General features: G+C 31.2%; 1 protein-coding gene across 1 annotated transcript in view; it reads right to left on the reverse strand.

Annotated features, from left to right (window-relative positions):
* Positions 1-20,376, reverse strand: part of LOC105620397 (enhancer of filamentation 1) — a 74,562-nt gene extending 54,186 nt beyond the window's left edge. The window contains exon 1 of the mRNA XM_012201898.1: positions 20,332-20,376. Coding sequence (XP_012057288.1) covers positions 20,332-20,376 — 45 coding nt within the window. The remainder of the gene's footprint in view (positions 1-20,331) is intronic.
* Positions 20,377-20,623: the final 247 nt, after the last annotated feature.

Raw genomic sequence — 20,623 nt, forward strand, 5'->3', positions numbered from 1 at the left:
AACAATTTTTTATCTTTTATTTTTATTTATTTATTTTTATTTTTTACGAATCATAGAAAATATAGATAATAATTCAAAATTATAATATTTTATATTGATAAGCTCCATCTTTTAACTTACTCTCTAAATCTGAATTAGTGAATAATCAGTGCCAAGTATGCCACTAGTAATCAGTAAATGAAATGTGAGATCCCTAACCTAACTAATCTTTATTATGTGATCTAATTAACATTGTTTTAGTGCTTAAACTTAATGAATGTGATATCGAAAAATTGAAATTAACGTACAAATATCAGTATTTTAGTTATATAATACTCAAACATTTCTTCCTTTTTTAGTTGAATTTCACTGATTATCAGTGCCAACTATGCCACTGGGTAATTAGTGACTATCCACTGATTCAGATTTAGAGAGTAAGAATCTAAAAATATATGAGAAATAAAAATATGACTTCTAAACGTTGAAAAATTTGTACTATGAACGTTTTATGCACAAAGCAACTGAAATATGTACGTGCGAGTGAAGCCTATATATGAAACTAACGTCTATACTGCAAGAGTTCACTGAAGTTTCACGGATAATCCTCGTTCTTTCACGCGCATCCATTCCCCTTATTAATATTCCAATCAGTCGCGCGCGCGTCGCATTCGCGCTTGATATCGATCAGATTCTTTTCTGCCGACAACGCACACCGTGGCCTCGAATATCAACGACGCATCATCGATAACCGAGCCGAGGGAAGCTCTAGGCATCGGGAAACTTGCGCCATCGACGAGAAGATATTAACCTGCGGCTGCGGCTATAGTTACTCACTTCGATAAGATCGAATTTAATCGCTAAAGCGAACGATCACGACGTATAATATAAAAAAAAATCCACTTTTATCTTCTTGCGTGATCGAGAATTTAGCACTCGCCAATCTCCGGCGAGAACCAATCTCTAGCGTGCATCTCGAACATTGCCCATCCTGTTATTGTCATGCGTCAAATATTAAATCTATTTTAATTTAAATTCGTTCATCTGACACGTGCAGTCGACGCGTTGGTCGATGATGTTCAAATTCAATTAAATAAGCGTATTTAGATTATTTTTTGAATTTGTACGGAAAAGATAAAAAATTTAAAAAACAATAAAAAGAGCAAAGCATAAGCTAATAATAAAAGTCACACACAGATAATTAATGCACAAATATATTCAAATACATATTATACATATTATACACAAATTAATGTAGCGCAGAATGTACTTTCAGAATATGAACTAAAACGTACAGTTTGCACCTCATTAACTTATGTGTAATGTGCATTTAAATATACCTCCGCACCAACATCCGTATATAACTCTCATTAGCTTATTAGCTTATGCTTTGCTTATGCTTTGTTCTTTTTATTATTTGATTTTAAAAGCCGATTTATTTAACTGTTTGATAAAAAATTAGTTTGATTGGAATTTGATATAACACTTTAATATCATTTTCGTTATCGAAAATTTTTACTTTTAATTAAGAATTAACAAATGTGTATAATTGCATTTTTATATTAACTCGCAAATAGGTACGTCACGTTTATTATTCACGGCGAAAAGATATCTCAAATGATCCTACGCATCGTACCTCTACAGAGGGGCGTAAACACATAATAATTCTTTAACGTCTGGACAAGCGGCAGTAATTTATCGAGATAGCACTATAAAAGAAAGATGGAGAAAGGGAAAGAGAAAGAAAGAGTCAGATGACAAAAGTACCGGTAACGCAGACACTCACGTTCTAAATTGCATCGGTACAGTTGATTTCGGACTTGGCAAAACAGTTAAAGTATATATATATATAATAATAAATCCTATAAAAATAAATTAAAAGATGTTTCAATTAATTAAAAATTCAAAAAATATGACAGTCATAAAGGCGATGATAATAAAATATTAAATAGACTAAAATACAGTCAAGAAGTGGATGAATAAGACATGTAGGCGCTTCAAAACATTTAAAGTTTCGAACTTTAAATAGAAGCCAATATTTTCGTCTGATAATAATTAAATCACGAATTAAATTCCAAATTATCTATAATCACAAGATATCTTTAAAGCTAACAAGACATACTAGCTGTCGTGCTTCCAAATAATCAATATCGCCGTACATCTATCCTACGATAACTATCAAAACCGAGAAAGACATTAAAGAAAATATCACGTCCATGAATATGGTCGGCCATATCTCGCTGCGCCGTATAATATAAATCGACCCTTGTGCGAGTTACGACCGACCATCCTGCCTGGGTGAGCAGTCTGAGTCAACAGTAACCTTAAGGGTGTGTACACGTGGTCCCCGGGGTTAATCTATACTCCCCTTTCGTTCATCCGCCCTTCGTAGCTGATTTCCGCGAGAAATTATTCTCGCTCATTTCGTTGCCCAGTTGGCACGGAAAACCGACTGATGTTCGAGAAAGTCAATAAGTAAATACATATTTCACAGTTTGCCCTTCTCTGTGGGCCAATGAGAATTTAAAATAATCTATAATATAATCTATTTGCCTCCCATAAATTTATATCATGTGATATAATATTAATTATAACTAAAACACACACACACGCACAAAGAAAATAAAGCTTTCCTCAAGAAAATGTCGGAAAATGTCGCAGACATCAAAAGCACAGGAAACAGGTGTATTGCGTGCGTTAATGAGAACGATAAATTGCTCCCCTGGCGAGTTGTCAGAGTTCTTTCTTTTATATTGTACAGTTTTTCTATTCCAGAAGGAAAGAGAAGATTTCAATTTCTCATCCTTTTATCTTCGTCCATTCGATACGCTATCCAAGCGGGTCAGGCAATCAGCCAGAATGGCAACATTCGTTGCTTCTTTCCGAGGCAATCCGCAAAGGTATACTCGGCCGAAATTACGTCCTGTGGAAAGTCTTCCCACGACATCGAACTTCTTCAGGGCATTTAAAGGACATCTCCAGACGCTTTAGATTTCCAATCTCTGCCATTAAACGATTCTCAAAGAACCGTTAAAGAACTTTACTGCGTCACAATAGAATTGAAAATCGTCACATCAAAATTTCAAATCGTGCTGACTTTAAAATTACAAATACATATAATTTAACATTTTTATTTTTCTATCTATATACTTTTCTATCTATATTCTATCTATATTCTATCTATATTCTATCTATATTCTTTTCTATCTGTATACTTTTCTTGTATAATTCATACTATTGGGTCGTCCGGAAAGTTCGTGCCGCAAAAGATTTAAATTTAATAAATGAAATTAAAAATTTAAATCTTCTGCGTTTCAATTTTTCTTCAAAATCGGCACGAACTTTCCGGACGACTCAAACAGAAAACATTTTCCAAGTAATACTTTTATCTCAATAAGTAAATTGTATTTTTTAAAAAGAAAAATCACATAGAAGTAATAGATATATTCTAATGTTGTGATTTGAAAAATTTCAGATCAAAGATGTATTCAATTACTTTCTGATTGTCTTTTAGAGTTTGACTTTAGAATTCAGATTTTCATAATATACATGCTACATTTTATTCTTTGAAAATCATAAATGAAACAAATGAAAATATATTGAATTTATCAAAACGAATAGAGACGTGATTTATTCAGCAACATTTATCAAATTCTATATAACACGATTGATCATGGGACACACATTAATGATAAGATTAGATAATTTCAAAAGAGATATCCAGACATGGATCGATACGGATATGTCATCGTGGGACATAAAGTCTGACATTTTGTACTAAAGCAATGGTTAAATTAATATCGATAATAAATCTAAAAAATGCTATAGTTAAATTTAATTATAATGATGTATTATCCTTAATTTTAATTATAACTGTAAAAAATATAGAATATGATTCAGTTAAAAAAATATGGTAAGAGAAATTTCTAATTATTGTATGTGTCTATCACTACATATATGGTAATTAAACATATTCCTTATAATAATTTCTAAGATTAAATTTATGGATGATATTATAAAATGCTACATGATTCGGTTCTGATATATGTATTAAATATGTATTATATATGTATTAAAATTGATCAATTCTCTTTTTAGATTCGATTTAATTTACGATCAAGTTTTGAAAAATCTAATTTAAATAAATTAAAAAATCCGTATAACCAGACAGAAACCTAATAATCTCGACAGACAGCGGTACTGAAAAAATACGAAATCTCACAAACATAATTTGCATGTAGAAAAATTGTTCGCAAGAAGAGATACGCGACGCGTGCGTGTGGCAATAAACTGGTTTCCACGACAAATCTCGAGACGGCAACTTCAAAGTATAACTAGGAGAGTGAAATAGAAACAAGAGAGAAAGAAAAGCATCGTGAAAAGGAAGGTGCAGAGCGTGAACGTGCCTGGCACAAACATTCCGCTTGGAAATCCTACACGCAGAATGCAGTTGTAACAACGATGACTTAAAGTACCTCCAAGTATTGTAAGCATACAAATGAGGCGAATAGTTTAACTTGACCACTGCGTGAGGAATGACGTAATAAAATTACTTGACACGAGGGGAAGGATATCTGCTAATAAAAATAGATCTGAGCTATGTTTAATTAAGTATTCAAACTGAATTAGCTATCTTGTCACTAAGACATCAAGACTAAATGATTTTAATAATACGATTTTGATCCAAGATTTATTCTTGATATAAATTAATTAACTCTATTATAATATATACGCATATATAAATATAAACACGTATAGAATTAAAATACTAAACGTGCAATTAAAATTTCAATTTTCAAGATCTTTAATAAATTATCATTAAATTATTTTTGTAATTGTCATGTTAAATTACTGATAAAAAGTATAAATTAATATTCAAGAGAGAGATTAAATAAAATTATCACACAAACGAGTCATTTTATTACCGATAACCTTTAATTATATTCTAGTTAAAATTCAAAGCTCGCGTACGATATTTATACATATATACTACTTAAATATATCTGGGGAACGTAAAATATGTGAACAACTGTTAATAATCCGTTGAGAGCTCGTTATTGCTCAACTTAGATTATGCTAATCGAAAATTTGCAGCGATGTCTGTAGCAGATGTCTGTAAGACTTGACGAGAACAAGCGGGCAATTAAACCAGACGTGAGTTCCCTCGGATCTCAATTTTCCTCTTACGAGATTTTAAACCGGAGGGTGTTACAACCCTCCGCCGTCGCACGGCGTGATCGCTCCTGTCTACGAAAGATTAGATTCTGCCTAGAGGGTGGAAGCCTGATGGAATCTGTTGCAACGTCGTTGATGGAATTCATGTCATTTCATTCACCCTTATGTCAATGAGAAAATATTGTTTTTTTACTTTCTTTCCCTCTCCTGTGAACGTAGAATTAGTTACATTTTACAATTTTTCGATTACGTGAAACTTTTCTCATGAAACTGGACTCGCTTTACGCAGAAAGATGCCAATATCCATGACTGGACAAATATTGAATTCCAATAATATTGACCACTATTTAAAAAATTGAAGCGGTCCAGTGATATCGAATTGTATATACAAATTAAAGAATGAATTTTTAAAGTTAACGTTGATTTTTTTTATTATTTTTGTTATATATTAGTTGTACATTTGATTGTAATAATTGGAGAAGCGAAATATATAGAGATTGAAGCGAATTGAAACTTATAAAGTCCCTTTACATTTGTTCCGAGATGTCACACATGATGGTTACGAATCATATGGAAAATGGATTTCATATTCATTTCATTCCGAATGAAACGAACCGTTTCATTACAAGAAGAGACAATGATTATTGGATTTCTATGAAGATCCTTGATTTAATGCGGGCTGCGGAACACGAGTAGCTACTTCCTATAAATTTGACTCGCAAAGGCCAAATTAATTTCACCCACATCTGACAAATGTTTCGTCATTTAACCCACGACCTATTGCCGCTATGGACGTGGGACGATGATTCGTCATGAGATCCATCATGTTATAGCCGAATTATCTCTAGTTTGATTAATTGATCTTCAGATCTGAAATGCTCTTATATCAATTAGTTCGATAGCATCTCTAAATAACGAAATTTTAAAAAATACGTGAAAAGTATTTTAATTACAGTTCCAATATGGATAATTTTTTAGTTGTATAATTTTATAGTTTATTAATTCATACACATCTTCTTTTTCTGAACTTTATTAATTTTATCTTAAAAGTTTTACATTTTATTTATTTTAATTCTTTATTAATAATTAATTTTATTTTTTTACAGAATAAATTTTATTTATACTTGATTTTTCACTCAACAAGTCATTTATATATATATATATATATATATATATATATATATGTATTTAAACTGAAGTATTAATAATATTTCGCGTTATAAGTTAAAAAAGTTAATCACATTACGAAGGGATCATCCATCGAAATAAAATATTATAGACTCTAAAATATTATAGACAATATTATAGACTCTTACAAAATAATCTAAAATAAGTTACGCCATTTCTTTCCGTAATTTATTCATTCCTATTATTCTCTTTAAGGAGGATAGAGGAATGAGAGAGGTAGAAACGAGTCCTTTAGCATCCATTTTGAACAATCGTGTCCCTGCTGGTGGTCCGAACCGGCTCAAATAAATACGGATTCCGGACAGTTTCCTTCAGAAAAAACCGAATAAAACGTTTATAGAGGTCGCAGGAAGTTGTAAAAAGAGTTAGATTACTTCCCGAGAAGTTTATCGGCCTCGGCCACCATTATATAACTTTGTAATAATACCAGTATGTGTGAAATTCTGATCTTATTCCTAGAAAATATAACTTTAAAGCTTTCTTCCAATTGTTTTAATTTTACTATGTGATTTATACAAAATGCGTCAATAACATTATTCTAAACAGTGCTCCAATAAATTATCGGAAAGAGAACCTATCTCTCTCTTTGGCACATTTCTCTAAAAGCTTTCTTACAAGAAAATGAAGCAATTTTATGTACTTTTATAATTTTATAAATAAAGTGATTTATGAAATAAATTGATAAAATTTTTGTAATTTTGCAAGATATTTTCAATTACTGAAAAATTTAAGTTTTTCTAAATTAAGAGTAAAGTATATCATATAAGGAACGAGAGAAACTGAATATATAGAGAATTTATTTTGCATTCAGATGTGTGTGCTATGAGATTGTGTGGTAAATTGAATCGATTCTCGTTCATATCGCGCTACTGCATCGTAACGATAATCCGCGATGGATTCACGTGCAAACGTTTTATTTATAAGATGTGGTATTAATTCCCACTGAGTTCTTACCGCAGTAAAGAAGATTCTGCAGAAGAAAACGAAACGAGCCAAGATATGATGATCGCGAAGCGCGAAGGCAGCAAAGTAGAGAAAATGAAAAAGCAGCACCGCCTGCGGCAGGTAAACTGCGCACCTGCTCTATATAACGCAAGATGCGTCAAACTCGACAATGAAGTCTCTTTGAATGGAGAGAGAAAGAAAAAAGATCGTGGACGAAAGAGGCTGAGTTGAATAATCTGCTGGGTTTCTTGCGCATCACGATCTTCTACACGGTGCTTCAAGAAAAATCGGTTATAAAAATGTATAGCAAAAATTCAAAAGAATTGTATTATTGTCATTACATTATAATTGTTATTAAAAAGTTAACTTTTAAATTAGCGAAATTTAGAAAAATATTTCTATATAAGTATATAATGTAAAGAAAAAATATAATAATTAAGTAAATATGAAATACAAAATAGAGTATTTAATATTTTTATATGTATTAATTCGAGTCTCAAGATTTTTAACATAAAATATACCAATCTTCAATTTCAGAATTGTTTTCAAATAAGATTTTTCATATTTTTATGATGATTAATAAAATAATGAATATTTTTGTAACAATTAATAAGAAACGTTGGAAAAGTATATATTTATTGTGATTTTTCGTATTGTCTTACGGTGAACGTTTATCGCAATCCCATTTACATTGTAAATAAACCTCACGTGACACGCAATGGCTTACGTCCGTATAATTCCATCGCTCAAACATTTCCTCGCAAAATCCGTCAGCGTTTTCTCAGACCGTGAGCAATATCCGTCTGGCGAAATATAATTAATTGCAAGCCACATTTATTGCATGCTGATGCGTTAACGAGAATACTGAAGTATAGTGCAAAATCAAGACGTATCGCAAATTCTGATCGAAGGCGGGCCGCAGAAATGAACAACATGATATTTAAGATGTAGCGCAATTAGATTCCACGCGAATACGGTTCTTCTTTTTAAAAAACTCTCACGAAAGAGCCATCGATGCTCAGAAATGCCTTGAAAAGGTGGCATGTTGAATCGAAAGGTGTGGATGTTCGCGTGTGGACCCTGAAGATCGTGGGAATCGTTACAGATTATCCTGTATATATGTACCACCCTATTCTGAATGTAGGTGGATCAATAACCCGACAGATTGTAATTCTTGTACCGATACAGCTCGTGACAGATATGTCCATAAATGGATAAATAATTGACAATGTAACAATTCAAATAAATCAAAGTAAATAATCTAATCTACAAAATATTGTAACAATATAAAAAATTATACAATGTAAAAAATTGTACTCTAATGAAGTAAATGAATTGAAATAAAAACTTGTAAGAGCCAAACGTTAGGTTTAGTTGTGGAAATTATTTATTATATAACATTAATTAATTGAACGTTCCATGATTAGGATCCTCTACAATAAAACAAGGTGTGTAAAATAAAATATCATATTTTCGACGAAGGAATATATTAAATTTATATTGAAAGCTAATAGCGTAAAAAATAATGTAAATATATATTTTCATATCAATAAAGAATAGTTTTCCTTCGAAAAATGTTACTTTAATCATCTCAAGTATTCTATATTCAAACAGAATATCAAGAAATATGCACAATTATGAAAAGCAAGATGAATAAATGCATTGGAAATTCTGTAATTTATTAAGAAATAAATAACCGAAGACCGTACAAGAGAAACAGTCATCATTACGCAACCCATTGTCTATCTTCATGAGGAACAGTTAGCGACGTTAGTTGTGTAGTGTGATAGAGCAGACTGTAGTCTGACAACTTGTTGCTAACGAAACGCGAAACGTGCTTAACGAGACAGCAAGAACAATTGATCGATTGTCAAGATTTCTCATGGAATTTAGCGCAGCAAGATTTTCCAGTCAAGGTTCTTAATAAACCTTCCACCGGATACTGAACGATTATGCTCCACTACAGGTTATTTACAGGCTATATTTTCTTAAGTATTTATATTGTTCTTGATACATCTTACAAATTTGTATCTAAATCGTTAAAGATGAATGCGCGTGTGCACGAATTTCAGCAAATCGGAGTACAATGATTCAATTCAATAGAAATCTCTGATACTGATATGATCGATCTGTCGTAACAATCTACGGTTCAGTTATCTTTCGATTAAAACGCTGCTATCAACTGCACCAAGTATCGATAATGTTTTTAAAAGACCTACATGTCTCTAAAATGTAATTAAAAGGATTTTTGACGGCATGAATGTTTCGTGAGCTTTATATGAGATAGTATAATTGAATATCGCGATTATCAATAATTTATGTGGACAGATGAGAATTATTGATATTACAATCGCTTTTTTCAAGTTATTCCGTGTTTGTAAGTTTGCGAGAATATCGATTTTTTTTTCTCGGAAAGTGTGAATATTTCCTGTTGTTGCTACTCTTAATATTTAACAAGTTACAAGAGGAGGCTAGAAAGGGTGAATTCGGGATACTATCTACACTTATGCCTTCCGAGACCGATCGATCGCAGCCTTCTCTCTAGCTACCACCTGGGGGTCTTTGCCATTTTGATCAATGTCACGTCGAGGTAAAAATATTTTCCACTGTCTCATGTTTTTTTGCCAAAATAATAGAAAAAATAAGTACATATTAATATGCAATAATGTAATATTATTTTTAATTCCTCTGTCACATAATTAATGCGCAAATAAAAGATACATCTACCTTGTTTAGCTACATCTGAGAAATTTTTAAGAGCAATTTTCAAAAGATAAGATAAAATCTTATGCGTCGCATAACATTTATTTCATTTGCATAAAATAGAAAATATGATTTTATATTTTCGCCTATAAGCTAGCGGGCCGTAAAATATTCAAGTAAGCATGTGGTTCATGAGTCACTGGTTAAGTTGCGCATCGTAATCATTAATTTAAAAAATGATAAATAATTTGAAAAAATGAGAAATATTTTGTTATAAATTATATATTATATTATATTATATATTATATTGTATATTACATTAATTTTGTTATAAAAATGTAGAAAAGCGAATATAATACATATTCATACATTTCATAAATATCATTAAAGTAATTGTATTATTTGATATCGTATCTTAATTTCATTAATTCTTGTGTATTTTTATAATTCTGCTTATTTGTTTTTTACTTCATAAAGCATTTGTGTTTTAAAATGTGCAATTTTTTAAATAATAGGAGGTGCTTTAAATAAAATGTTCCTATGAAAAATGATGGAACTCATCATTGAATGTACAGTTTGATTTATACCGGTTAAGTCTTGTTTCGCGATCGCAAAGTCTGCGTGCCGATTGACGAACATATATTTACGCCCCACTCGATGATCACGAAAAGTGGGGAGGATCGGCGAATCCCTCGTTCTTCGTCTTGACTCCAGAACCGACACACTCACCTTTCTCCAATGAGCGGCAGATAACCATGAGTGCAGCTAACGGTAACTTAAATCGCATTAAAATACGCAGAGGAGCGGGTGGTGGAGGCTTTTAATAGGCGGGGTACGGGGCACTCTCGCCCCTAATTACGCCACTGTCGACCGCGAAATCTCATTAAGCCACTGGCCGATGGTTTCTTGAGAAGAAACCACCAACTTTACAAGCCTTAAGCTACTACATTATTTCTCTTTTTTTTTATCAAACTTTGTAATGCTGTCATAAAGAAGGCAGGAGCTTTTTAATATGCATAACGCCTAAAATTATTGTGTTAAAGTCATTAAAATATTGATATGATATTATTAAACGGTTCAGAAATTTTGTAAAAGTCTTATTAATTATTGATGAATGGATAAGTGGATATAATGGTGAAATAAATGGTGAATTAAATTATTTAAAAATTAAAAAATATGTTATTTAATTAACCTTATTAAAATATTTTTTGTATCAGAGACTTCTATAAAAATGACACTTTTTAAATTATAATAAATTATAATTATTATGAAAAATTTTTCTTATACATTTCTTTACTATTTTTATATTATCTGCTTAACTGTTCATTTTAGCTTTTTCTACAGAATGTCTACTAATAGTATATTTTGATTTTAACCACGCAACACAAGATTTTTTTAATACATTCCAATCTTGTAGAATCTTGCAACGTAAATAAAGACGTAACAGTTACTCCTTGAAGAAGGTATTTCAAGTGTCGCGTTATTCAAAGAAGGACAATAAACACAGAACAAAGAGCAAGGTAATAAAATCTCGTCGTTTCACGTTCACTATAGTAAGCAAGCATTGCAGTTATAATTAGTTACACAACCTTTTCTCATGTAAGTGCGCCGACTGTCGCTGATACTCTAATCGCATCGAATTATTTAGAGTTAATATACGGCTTTGAATCTTGCAGATAGGTAGTCGTTGATTTAATTAGACTGAAAAATCGGTAATTAATCCAGGATACGTGGAAAGCGACAACGCCAACTACTTTGTACGACACGATACAATTACCGTGGCGACGATTTAGATAGCGTGCTCTAATTTATTAATCCGAAAGACTCTCGCGAGTTAAGAGATTTAATAAATTAAATCTCTCTTAGATATGTACTACAAATCTAATTATAACGATCGCCAGAGTTACGCTTCGGCACACTATAAAATTTTTATCTTTATTTACAGAACAAGACTTTACGATTTATATTTGCAAACATGCGAGATGATCGGAATGATCGTTCAAATTTTTTCAATAACATTAATTTTAATCCAAACTTGGCTCTATCCAATCGTTTCAATATTTTCTTTGACATTAAAAAAATTAAATTATAATGCATCTTTTCTATTGATAAAGTAGTCAACCTACTTTTATAAATTTTTTTGTTTTTTCTCCTATCTATCGTAAAAGCATATTAATTTAAGAGTTAAAAGGCAAAGAGGATGATCAAAGAGCTTCGGTTTCGATTATGAAGCAAATGCTCCATCGGGATTTTTAATCGTCCAATCAAATTTGTTCGTTAAAATTTCCAAAATTTAATTTCAGAGCGGGACGATTCCGCTCCGCTTTAATATCCACGGTGCGTATATCGACCGATCGATCATTATCACGAGTCATAGATGAATGTAACTATTACGATGCTTTTACGGCAGTTATAATCAAACGATCGTTTTCGTTATTAGGAAGCACATAGTTGACTGGATTACGGGCGCAAGAAATCTTTCGAAAAATCTTATCAAGCGTAACGCATCCCGTTTAAACTTCAAGGTTATAAAAATATATTATACGCGCATGGATAGATACATTCAAGAGCCAAAGCTGGATTATTCTCCGTGTTGGATATAGTTTTATCTATCGACAAGAATACAGAATCGAGAATAATTATAAAATATGATACTAGCCATTATATTTTATGACCATTGAAATTATTCGTGTTACAGATTTAATTATGTTTCAACTACTAATCAACTATACAATATGGAATATCTTTCACTAAAATAAATTTTTTTTTTGTAAATATTTAATTTGAAAAAGATAAAATTATATTTAATTTATATATATATGTATATACAAATTTTCAGATATAATTGTATTTGGAGATAATAAATATTATTTTTTTAAATATATTTTTAACTCATCAACGTATTTCACAGAAAAAGATAGTATAATATATATAATTTCAATATTTTTACGAAACATTTTACAATTTTTTATGGTGAAAAACAAATTATATTTACGAAAAACATGAAAACATTTAAATCTCTTGAGGCAATAATGCTCTTTTTCAATACTCGCTTTATTTTGAAGGTTCACCTAAACCACGACATTGAATAGTACACCTAATGATGTATCTAGAAGTTTAGCGATAACATCAACATGTTAATTTGATCACATAAAACATCATACATGGAAGATATCAAATTTACAATCATTACAAATTCTTTGTTTTCCGTTTTCCTAATCGTCGCAAACGACCCTGAATTCTTTTCTCACGCTTGTACTAGATATATTAAAATGTTATTTTGGATCCCATTTCTCACGACATTAAGAACATATAAGCAATTATTATATTTTCTTCCGGAAAATTTTCTCCTTCCGAAGGAAATAGAGGAAACACGCTAACGTTTAGCAATTCTATGTGTTATTATATAATACTAGTATTATTGTATAAATTACACTGAGAAAAATGGTTTGGTTGAAAATGGACAAACCAGAAGATTTTGATTAAATCAGAATTTCTTTTATCGCAACTAAAATTTTAATAAATTTAATTAGAAAATTCTAGTTGAGATAACCGAAATTCTGATTGATTGATTACAAAATCTTTTAGTTTGTCCATTTTCAACCAAATCATTTTTCTCAGTACATGTATTGTAATAATATTAATATTATGTTACTACAAGTACTGTTACTACGTTTCCGGTACAAGATATGCTTTTTGATCACGCAATCTTTATTCATATTTATACGGAAACTTCTTAACAGACATATAATATCTTCAACATTTGTAGCTTTATTTTCAAACTATATTAAAGTCATGTGTATCATATTACTTGCCTGTATCTCTCTGTCATTTATGCGAGACTATGTATTTGCAGATTCTCTGCACGTTTCTGTTGAAAAAGGTTTAATTCTGGCGGTGCGTTCCTGACGCGTTTAATCTCGCAACAATGCATTATTCGCTATGAGGTCGACTTGCAGTTTCTGTGAAGACCATCGATGTCGTTTGCATAAAGCGGTATTTGCATAGAACACGCATGATGGAGTCGCGCGATTATGAGAATGCCAACGGTGAGTATAACGCTATCACTGCAATGCGCTGATACTGCGCTAAGTATAATCGTTTCTGCAAATATCATCCTTAATCTTCAACATGGGAGTGGTCGCGCGGGATTAATCTCGTCTTGCCAATGTTCGTATGTCTAGCAACTTCATGAGGTACCGTCATTAAATGGAAAAACTTGACTAGTCACAGAAATAGCTTGTACCTCAGCTTGTACAGTCGCGTCGTCGATTATGTTGATGGTCCGGAAGGCCGATAATGTAGCAACCATTTTGCAAATAGACGTGGCGATTGTTAGAATCAACTGCGAGACTGATGAAACCGTTAATGCCCATTTCCATCGAGTGACTTTAATCTCGGTTCAACTTTTTATTCCTCATCCTTTTCTAGTTCTAATGCCCATTTTCATCAATATAGATTAGCTTTAATCTCTGTTCAACTTACTTTCTATCTTTTTTTTGTTCTAATGCCAGTTTCCATCATTATAGATTAACTTTAATCTTAGTTCAATTTGCTATTCATCTTTTTCTGATTTTAAAAATTAGAAAAAGCTAAAATAAGTTGAACCGAGATTAAAGTTAATCTATATTGGAGAAAACAGGTATAAGAATCAATAAGTTGAACTGAGATTAAAGTTAATCTGTATTAGCAGACTCTATAATCATAAATCTTCGACATTTATTTCAACGTATCGATCTATAAAATTAAACGTACGAAAGAATAACACTAATTTAAAAAAATGTTTTTCTTTTTAATTTACTTTGAACCAGATGAACCTTCATAACATAGCTAAAAAATAAGATATTGAAATAAAAAATGCATTTTATAAGAACAATACATTCATAATTTTTAATCGGAATTTTAAGATAACCTTCTTTACAAAAAAATACTGTTAAAAATTTTTTTAAATCTCAATTATCTGGGAAATCTGATGTGTCAGAATTTTTTTATTTGCGGCATCATTTTCAGCATTCAAAATCTATAAGAAACATTTAATCTAGTTTAAAATGAAACTAGCGTAATCTTTCGATGAAAAAGCGGCATCGACTAAATCAAAAACTCGCCGACTAATGACTCAACAGGATAATTATTACGATCGACGTTCCGCACGATTGCGACCACGTATCTCCGTGAACACCGTCGCGCACGAGGTGTTGCCTTGTTTAACATTGGCTTTCGAAACAATCGATAAGGTCCGCCTTAAGAATTCTCTCGTGGAGTACGTCATGCACCTTCCACGAATGATAAACCTGAGCGGAACAGCGCGCGGTTTCAGAAGAGGAGGCATCTACGACGAAATACGTGGACAAATAGACGTGCTATGCCTTTTCTCACGACTCATCGGGAATACGCGGAAAAGTCAATGCCACTCGCGCGAACGAGCGTAAGAAACCGGCCCGGTCGTCTCGTGCGAGAAACTCGTTTGAAACTCTGATTAAATTTTAATTCACTGACAATTCCGTTTCATAAAAAAAAAATAGAAAATTATTAAAATAAAATCTCTATTAATAGATCGTCTTCATTTAACATTCTTTAGATTTAAGTCATAAATTTTTCCATCGATAATATAATATCATAATTATTTTTCTTGAAATCAACAAGATTAATTATTTTTATGACGAAAAACGAGTTTTTGGAAAAAGAGCTTATTAAAAGAATAATCATGGATTTTCAGAATTAAGATTATACTATTCATTCATAATGCTATAAATGTTTTGAAAAATTCTTTGATTGATTAATTAGTAAATTTATTTCCTTTTAATTAATTAATTAAATATTTTAAAACATTTGTAGAGTTAAGTAAATTGCACCTTACATTTGTTTAATTTTGCATAATACGTCACGTCATGTTGTTATTTTTACACGATTTTAACTTCTGACCTAGCGAAATTCGGTCTGGGGCAACCGATCGGTATTTCGAAACCGACAGCTTCGGCGATAAGTGAAAAATGTATACCGCAATTGTTTCGCAACAATTACAGCAATTTTGGCGTGTTTGATTCAAGCACGTTGTAACAAATTTCAATACCACGTTTGTTATTTATCACTCAAAATATAATTATTGCACAAATCGATTTCGATTTCACGTGACACACTCTCGGAAAATCATTCTCGGTTTTATAAGAATAAACTCAACAGTAAGATGATCAATGAGTCTTTATCGCGAAGGAATATTCTACGTTGTCTTTCATAATAATTTATCGACAAATCGAATTATCGATTTACAATTCATCTGTTAGAGCTCGATAAGCTTCCTGAAAATTATATCTGATCCTTATCTTTCCAAATAATTCCAGACTTAATCCTCCGGAACTGACGTCAAATTAATTTCAAGCATGCAAAATGACATAATTCGTATAAAAAAATAAATACTAATTGTAAGTATATAAGAATAATAAGAATACTAAAAAATTATTCACTAATTAAATTAAATTAAATTATTCACTAATTTAATTTAGTCTTTATTTCTTTCATTGAAGAATGTATGTATTAAGTTAAATGTAATATTGAATGAATTTAAATGCATACATTCTTCATTAAAAAAATTAAATTAATTTGTTTTCGACTCATGTGTAATTTTATCAGTCAATTTTCATTTAATAAATTAATTTAACTAAATGAATAATTTTTCTCAGTGAATAAATAAGTATAGTAAGTGTAATAAGTAATAGTAAGTGTAGTAAGAATAATTCAAATTTATAGATATAAAAAATATAAAAAACATTAAATTGTTTGATATTTTTTGACAACAGAGAGATTTATAAGAGAGATTGAAATTCATAAGAGAGATTGAATGAGTCAAATGAACCCACCATCAGAGGATTAATCGGAAATAAAAATCTCATGTAAATTTTAAAAGATGGAAGAAACAGACAGAAACGCTCAAAAATTTCTTCTGTAATTAATGTACACATTTAATGATTTAATTTCCCCTCTTCCTTGTTCTGAAAAATTCAATGTCGGGGAAAGATACCTATATATTATAGAAAGACATTTTTTTAATTCTGATCTCCACTCAATCGATTACATCACGTGTAAGGGAATAGCATAAAAGAAGATATACCACTCGAGCCACTTTGCATGATAAAATGTCAATGTTGTCAATGTCACGTCGTCTGCTGCGGGGAGACAGACCTTGGCAAAACCTTCCGGTTATTATCGATCATATGTAATCTATCTCTCGTTATTATTCCCTTTTCATTATACAAAAGCGACATAGAAGCTGTCATATGTATTGTTCGATAACTTAAATTTCCTCATAGACACTCGAAGAAATACTCGAATTATGTCAAAGAGCAGTAGTTATCCACTTCGTCTGCACATGTGTTTTATCATCAATCCCTAATAACTCGAAAATTTGTATAAACAAATGTATTATTTAACTAATTCATCAATCTATAAATGATTATATATATATAGAGAAATTTATTTTAATCTAACTAAAAATTTATTTTAATCTATCTAAAAAATTAGTTTTTATCCTAAAATGCTAAGAATATGTAAAATAAAAACATATTAAATTAAAAATAGCTTTCAAAAAATTTCTAATTTGTCAGTAATTTGTATTTAAAAAATTTCCCTTATTTAATTCACAAAATGTTATGCATAATATTATAAAATCAAATTACATAAGACAAAGCTCTGTATTACAAAATTAAATTATATAATGAAAGAAATAAAATTATAATTATTTCAGAAAAAATTTTTGCTCTTTATACGGAAAGAACGATTTTACTGAAATACGTAGAACTTTAGTTAGATCTGAATGTAATTTTAACCATCCAAATATATAATTATGTAATTTTGATCATCCAAATATATAATTATGTAGAACGATTCAAGCGCAAGTTACATGGAACATCTAAACTTTTTACAGCTTGAGTATCTTATCTTGAGTTATCTTACATAATTATTTTAATGATCCAACAATATTATTTTTATAGATCTATATCTGTATCTGCTAAATCTAAATTTTTAGATATTTCAGCAATCTTCTTTCCTTGTAACATCCTTTGAAATGTATCATTTCAAATGTATCACTTCATTAAGACATCAAAACTAAAAAAAATCTATTTTTTACTTTAAATCTATTTTTTACCTGCTAGGAATAGGTATATCTAAAATAAAAATGTATTAGAATGGAAAAGATTTCCAACAATTTTAAATTTACTAATATTTTATCAGATACTCCTCTTTTTCGCAAAATTTTATATACAAAATCATATTATATAATCCAGTTAAAGCTGTATAACAAAACTTATTTTAAAGAAACCAAATTCTTGTTTAGATGTCAATATCTCTTGAGATCACTAGTATATTAATATCAGTTGCTTAACTATTCTAAAGTTGCGAGATTACGCAAAACTTCTTCGCGGTGAGAATCAGGCAAATGCAGACAAAGTTTTAATTAAAATTTTCGGAATAGCCAAAATGGAGATACTATCTACTATGTGAGAATTCAAACGCGCTTTTGGATTAACATTAACATAACACACCTATGTTCGCGCGGCTGTATCGCGTGCGAATATCATTTATTATCAGTTATTTCTTTCGGGAGTTAATCGCGATTTAGTCTGAGATTCGGAGCAATTTTAAGACGATTATTTTGTTCGGATGTCGCCGAGTCATGACAGGATACCGAGGCTAATCAATTTCTACCGCGTGGAACGTCCGCTTGTATAACGGAGCTTTAAACACCGTATACATGCGGGTTCCCTGGATTAATCGCGCGCAATTGTGGCGGAACGGAAATGTGAAATAATTTAGCCGCGAGAAATTGCTGAATTCAGGCAGCCTACTCTCACGCAAAATATCGTTAAATATCTCTTTTCCAGATATCCTGCAGAACGCAACGCAAAACTTCGGAGTAGCTTTGAAAAATCGAGCCAGTCATTAAAACCAGTTTGTCAATAAATTCAATTCTCGTTATCATAAATAGATGGAAGAAAATTTACGCCATTTTCTATTCTGAGATCATTCCTTTAATTCATCTCTTATTGTTTAAAATGTTTTATTATTAATCTTCTGTGAAATTTTCATCCTTCGTCTATAACTTGGATTTTCAAATTCTTCAGTACAGATTTTTATATTATACAATATATGATATATTCTATCAAAATTTTTATATACATATAAAAGCTTTAATAACGAGTTTTTATTCTCGTAAAAGTTGGATTATATTTTATTTATTTTTTATTAGATTTAAATCTATTACAATTCAATAGTAAAAAATTCAATAGTAAAAAAACTATGTCTTTAAACTTTAAACTTAAAAGCTTGCGACACACAATGCACGTTTTTCTGTTTGGATTGCTCGCATTTTAATAAATTAAGTACTGCTTCTGTGTTTGAAATTTCTTGAAGTTCTTGAAATTTTTATTTGAAATTCTGTTGTGTGGAAATTCTAGTAATTTATTAAAATATGAGTAATCCAGCAGGAAAAGATGCATATGCAGCTGGTTTAATATTATCGGCGAAGGATTATTATGGAAAAAAATTAAATAGAGCAAAATGCGTGAACAAAATAAAATAATTTATCGCAAGTGACAATGCCATAAAAGATTAACGAAATATGTGCTGAGATTGAAGAATAAACTTCTTTCGATATCGTTCAAGACATATATTATGAAATTGTTCGAAACGGATTCCGATTGGAATTACTCAATTTTCTTTAAAAAACATAATAGAAAAATCTTAGAAATAATTAAATAATTCTAATCAGAATCCATTTCGAATAATTCCATAATACTCAGGACATTTGAAATGCCAAAGTATGAAATATTTATTTATGTGAATCTCTTTTTTAATATTTTAATAAAATATTTCAGAAATATTTTATAAACATTTGTAGAACATTTTAAAGCATTGTATTGGAATATTTCATAACAATATTTTAGAAATATTGTACAAATATCTTGTAAGGAGAAAAGAATATTTTAAAAACTCTGACTTCTCCAGGAGACATATTTGTATTTTAAAAATATTTCATGAAGTATTTTCAAAATATTTCAAATCTTACAATATTTTACAAATATTTCTGAAATGCTTCATGCTATATGGAGCGAAGAACGTGACCTTATGACGCTGTCAGAGATCGAATTATCTTATAACTAGAAACGCTCGATCAGGAGTAGCTCGTGCAAAAATTGTCACGAGCGAAGACGCGGGGGAGACTTCGGCGCCGAGCGTCCTGCGGAGATTTGAACTCAACCGAAATTCCAACCGACTTCAATCGGCGTGACCGGCGCCTCTGGTCCAAATGCTTCGCCGCAGCTTTACCGCGTCACAACCGCCACCGCTTACCTGGTTCAACGTAGTCGGGATGATGTCAGGTGTCTGTGGCAGCATCGTGGCGGGCGTTATTGCGTGCCTTGCAAGTACCTCAAATCAGAGCGGTCTACCGGCACGCGCGGCCGGTGACATAATAGAGATCGGCGACGGGTGGCCGCGGAAAGAAAACACCTTGACGCTCGTACACACTATGAGATCGATCACGAGCCGCACTTCGACCGTCCTCCTCTCACTCACTCTCTTTCTCTCTTCTCTCTCTCTCTCTCTCTCTCTCTCTCTGTCTTTCGCCGCCCTTTCTCTCTAT

Source organism: Atta cephalotes, assembly GCF_000143395.1.
Source record: "Atta cephalotes unplaced genomic scaffold scaffold00002, whole genome shotgun sequence".
Taxonomy (NCBI): Eukaryota; Metazoa; Arthropoda; class Insecta; order Hymenoptera; family Formicidae; genus Atta; species Atta cephalotes.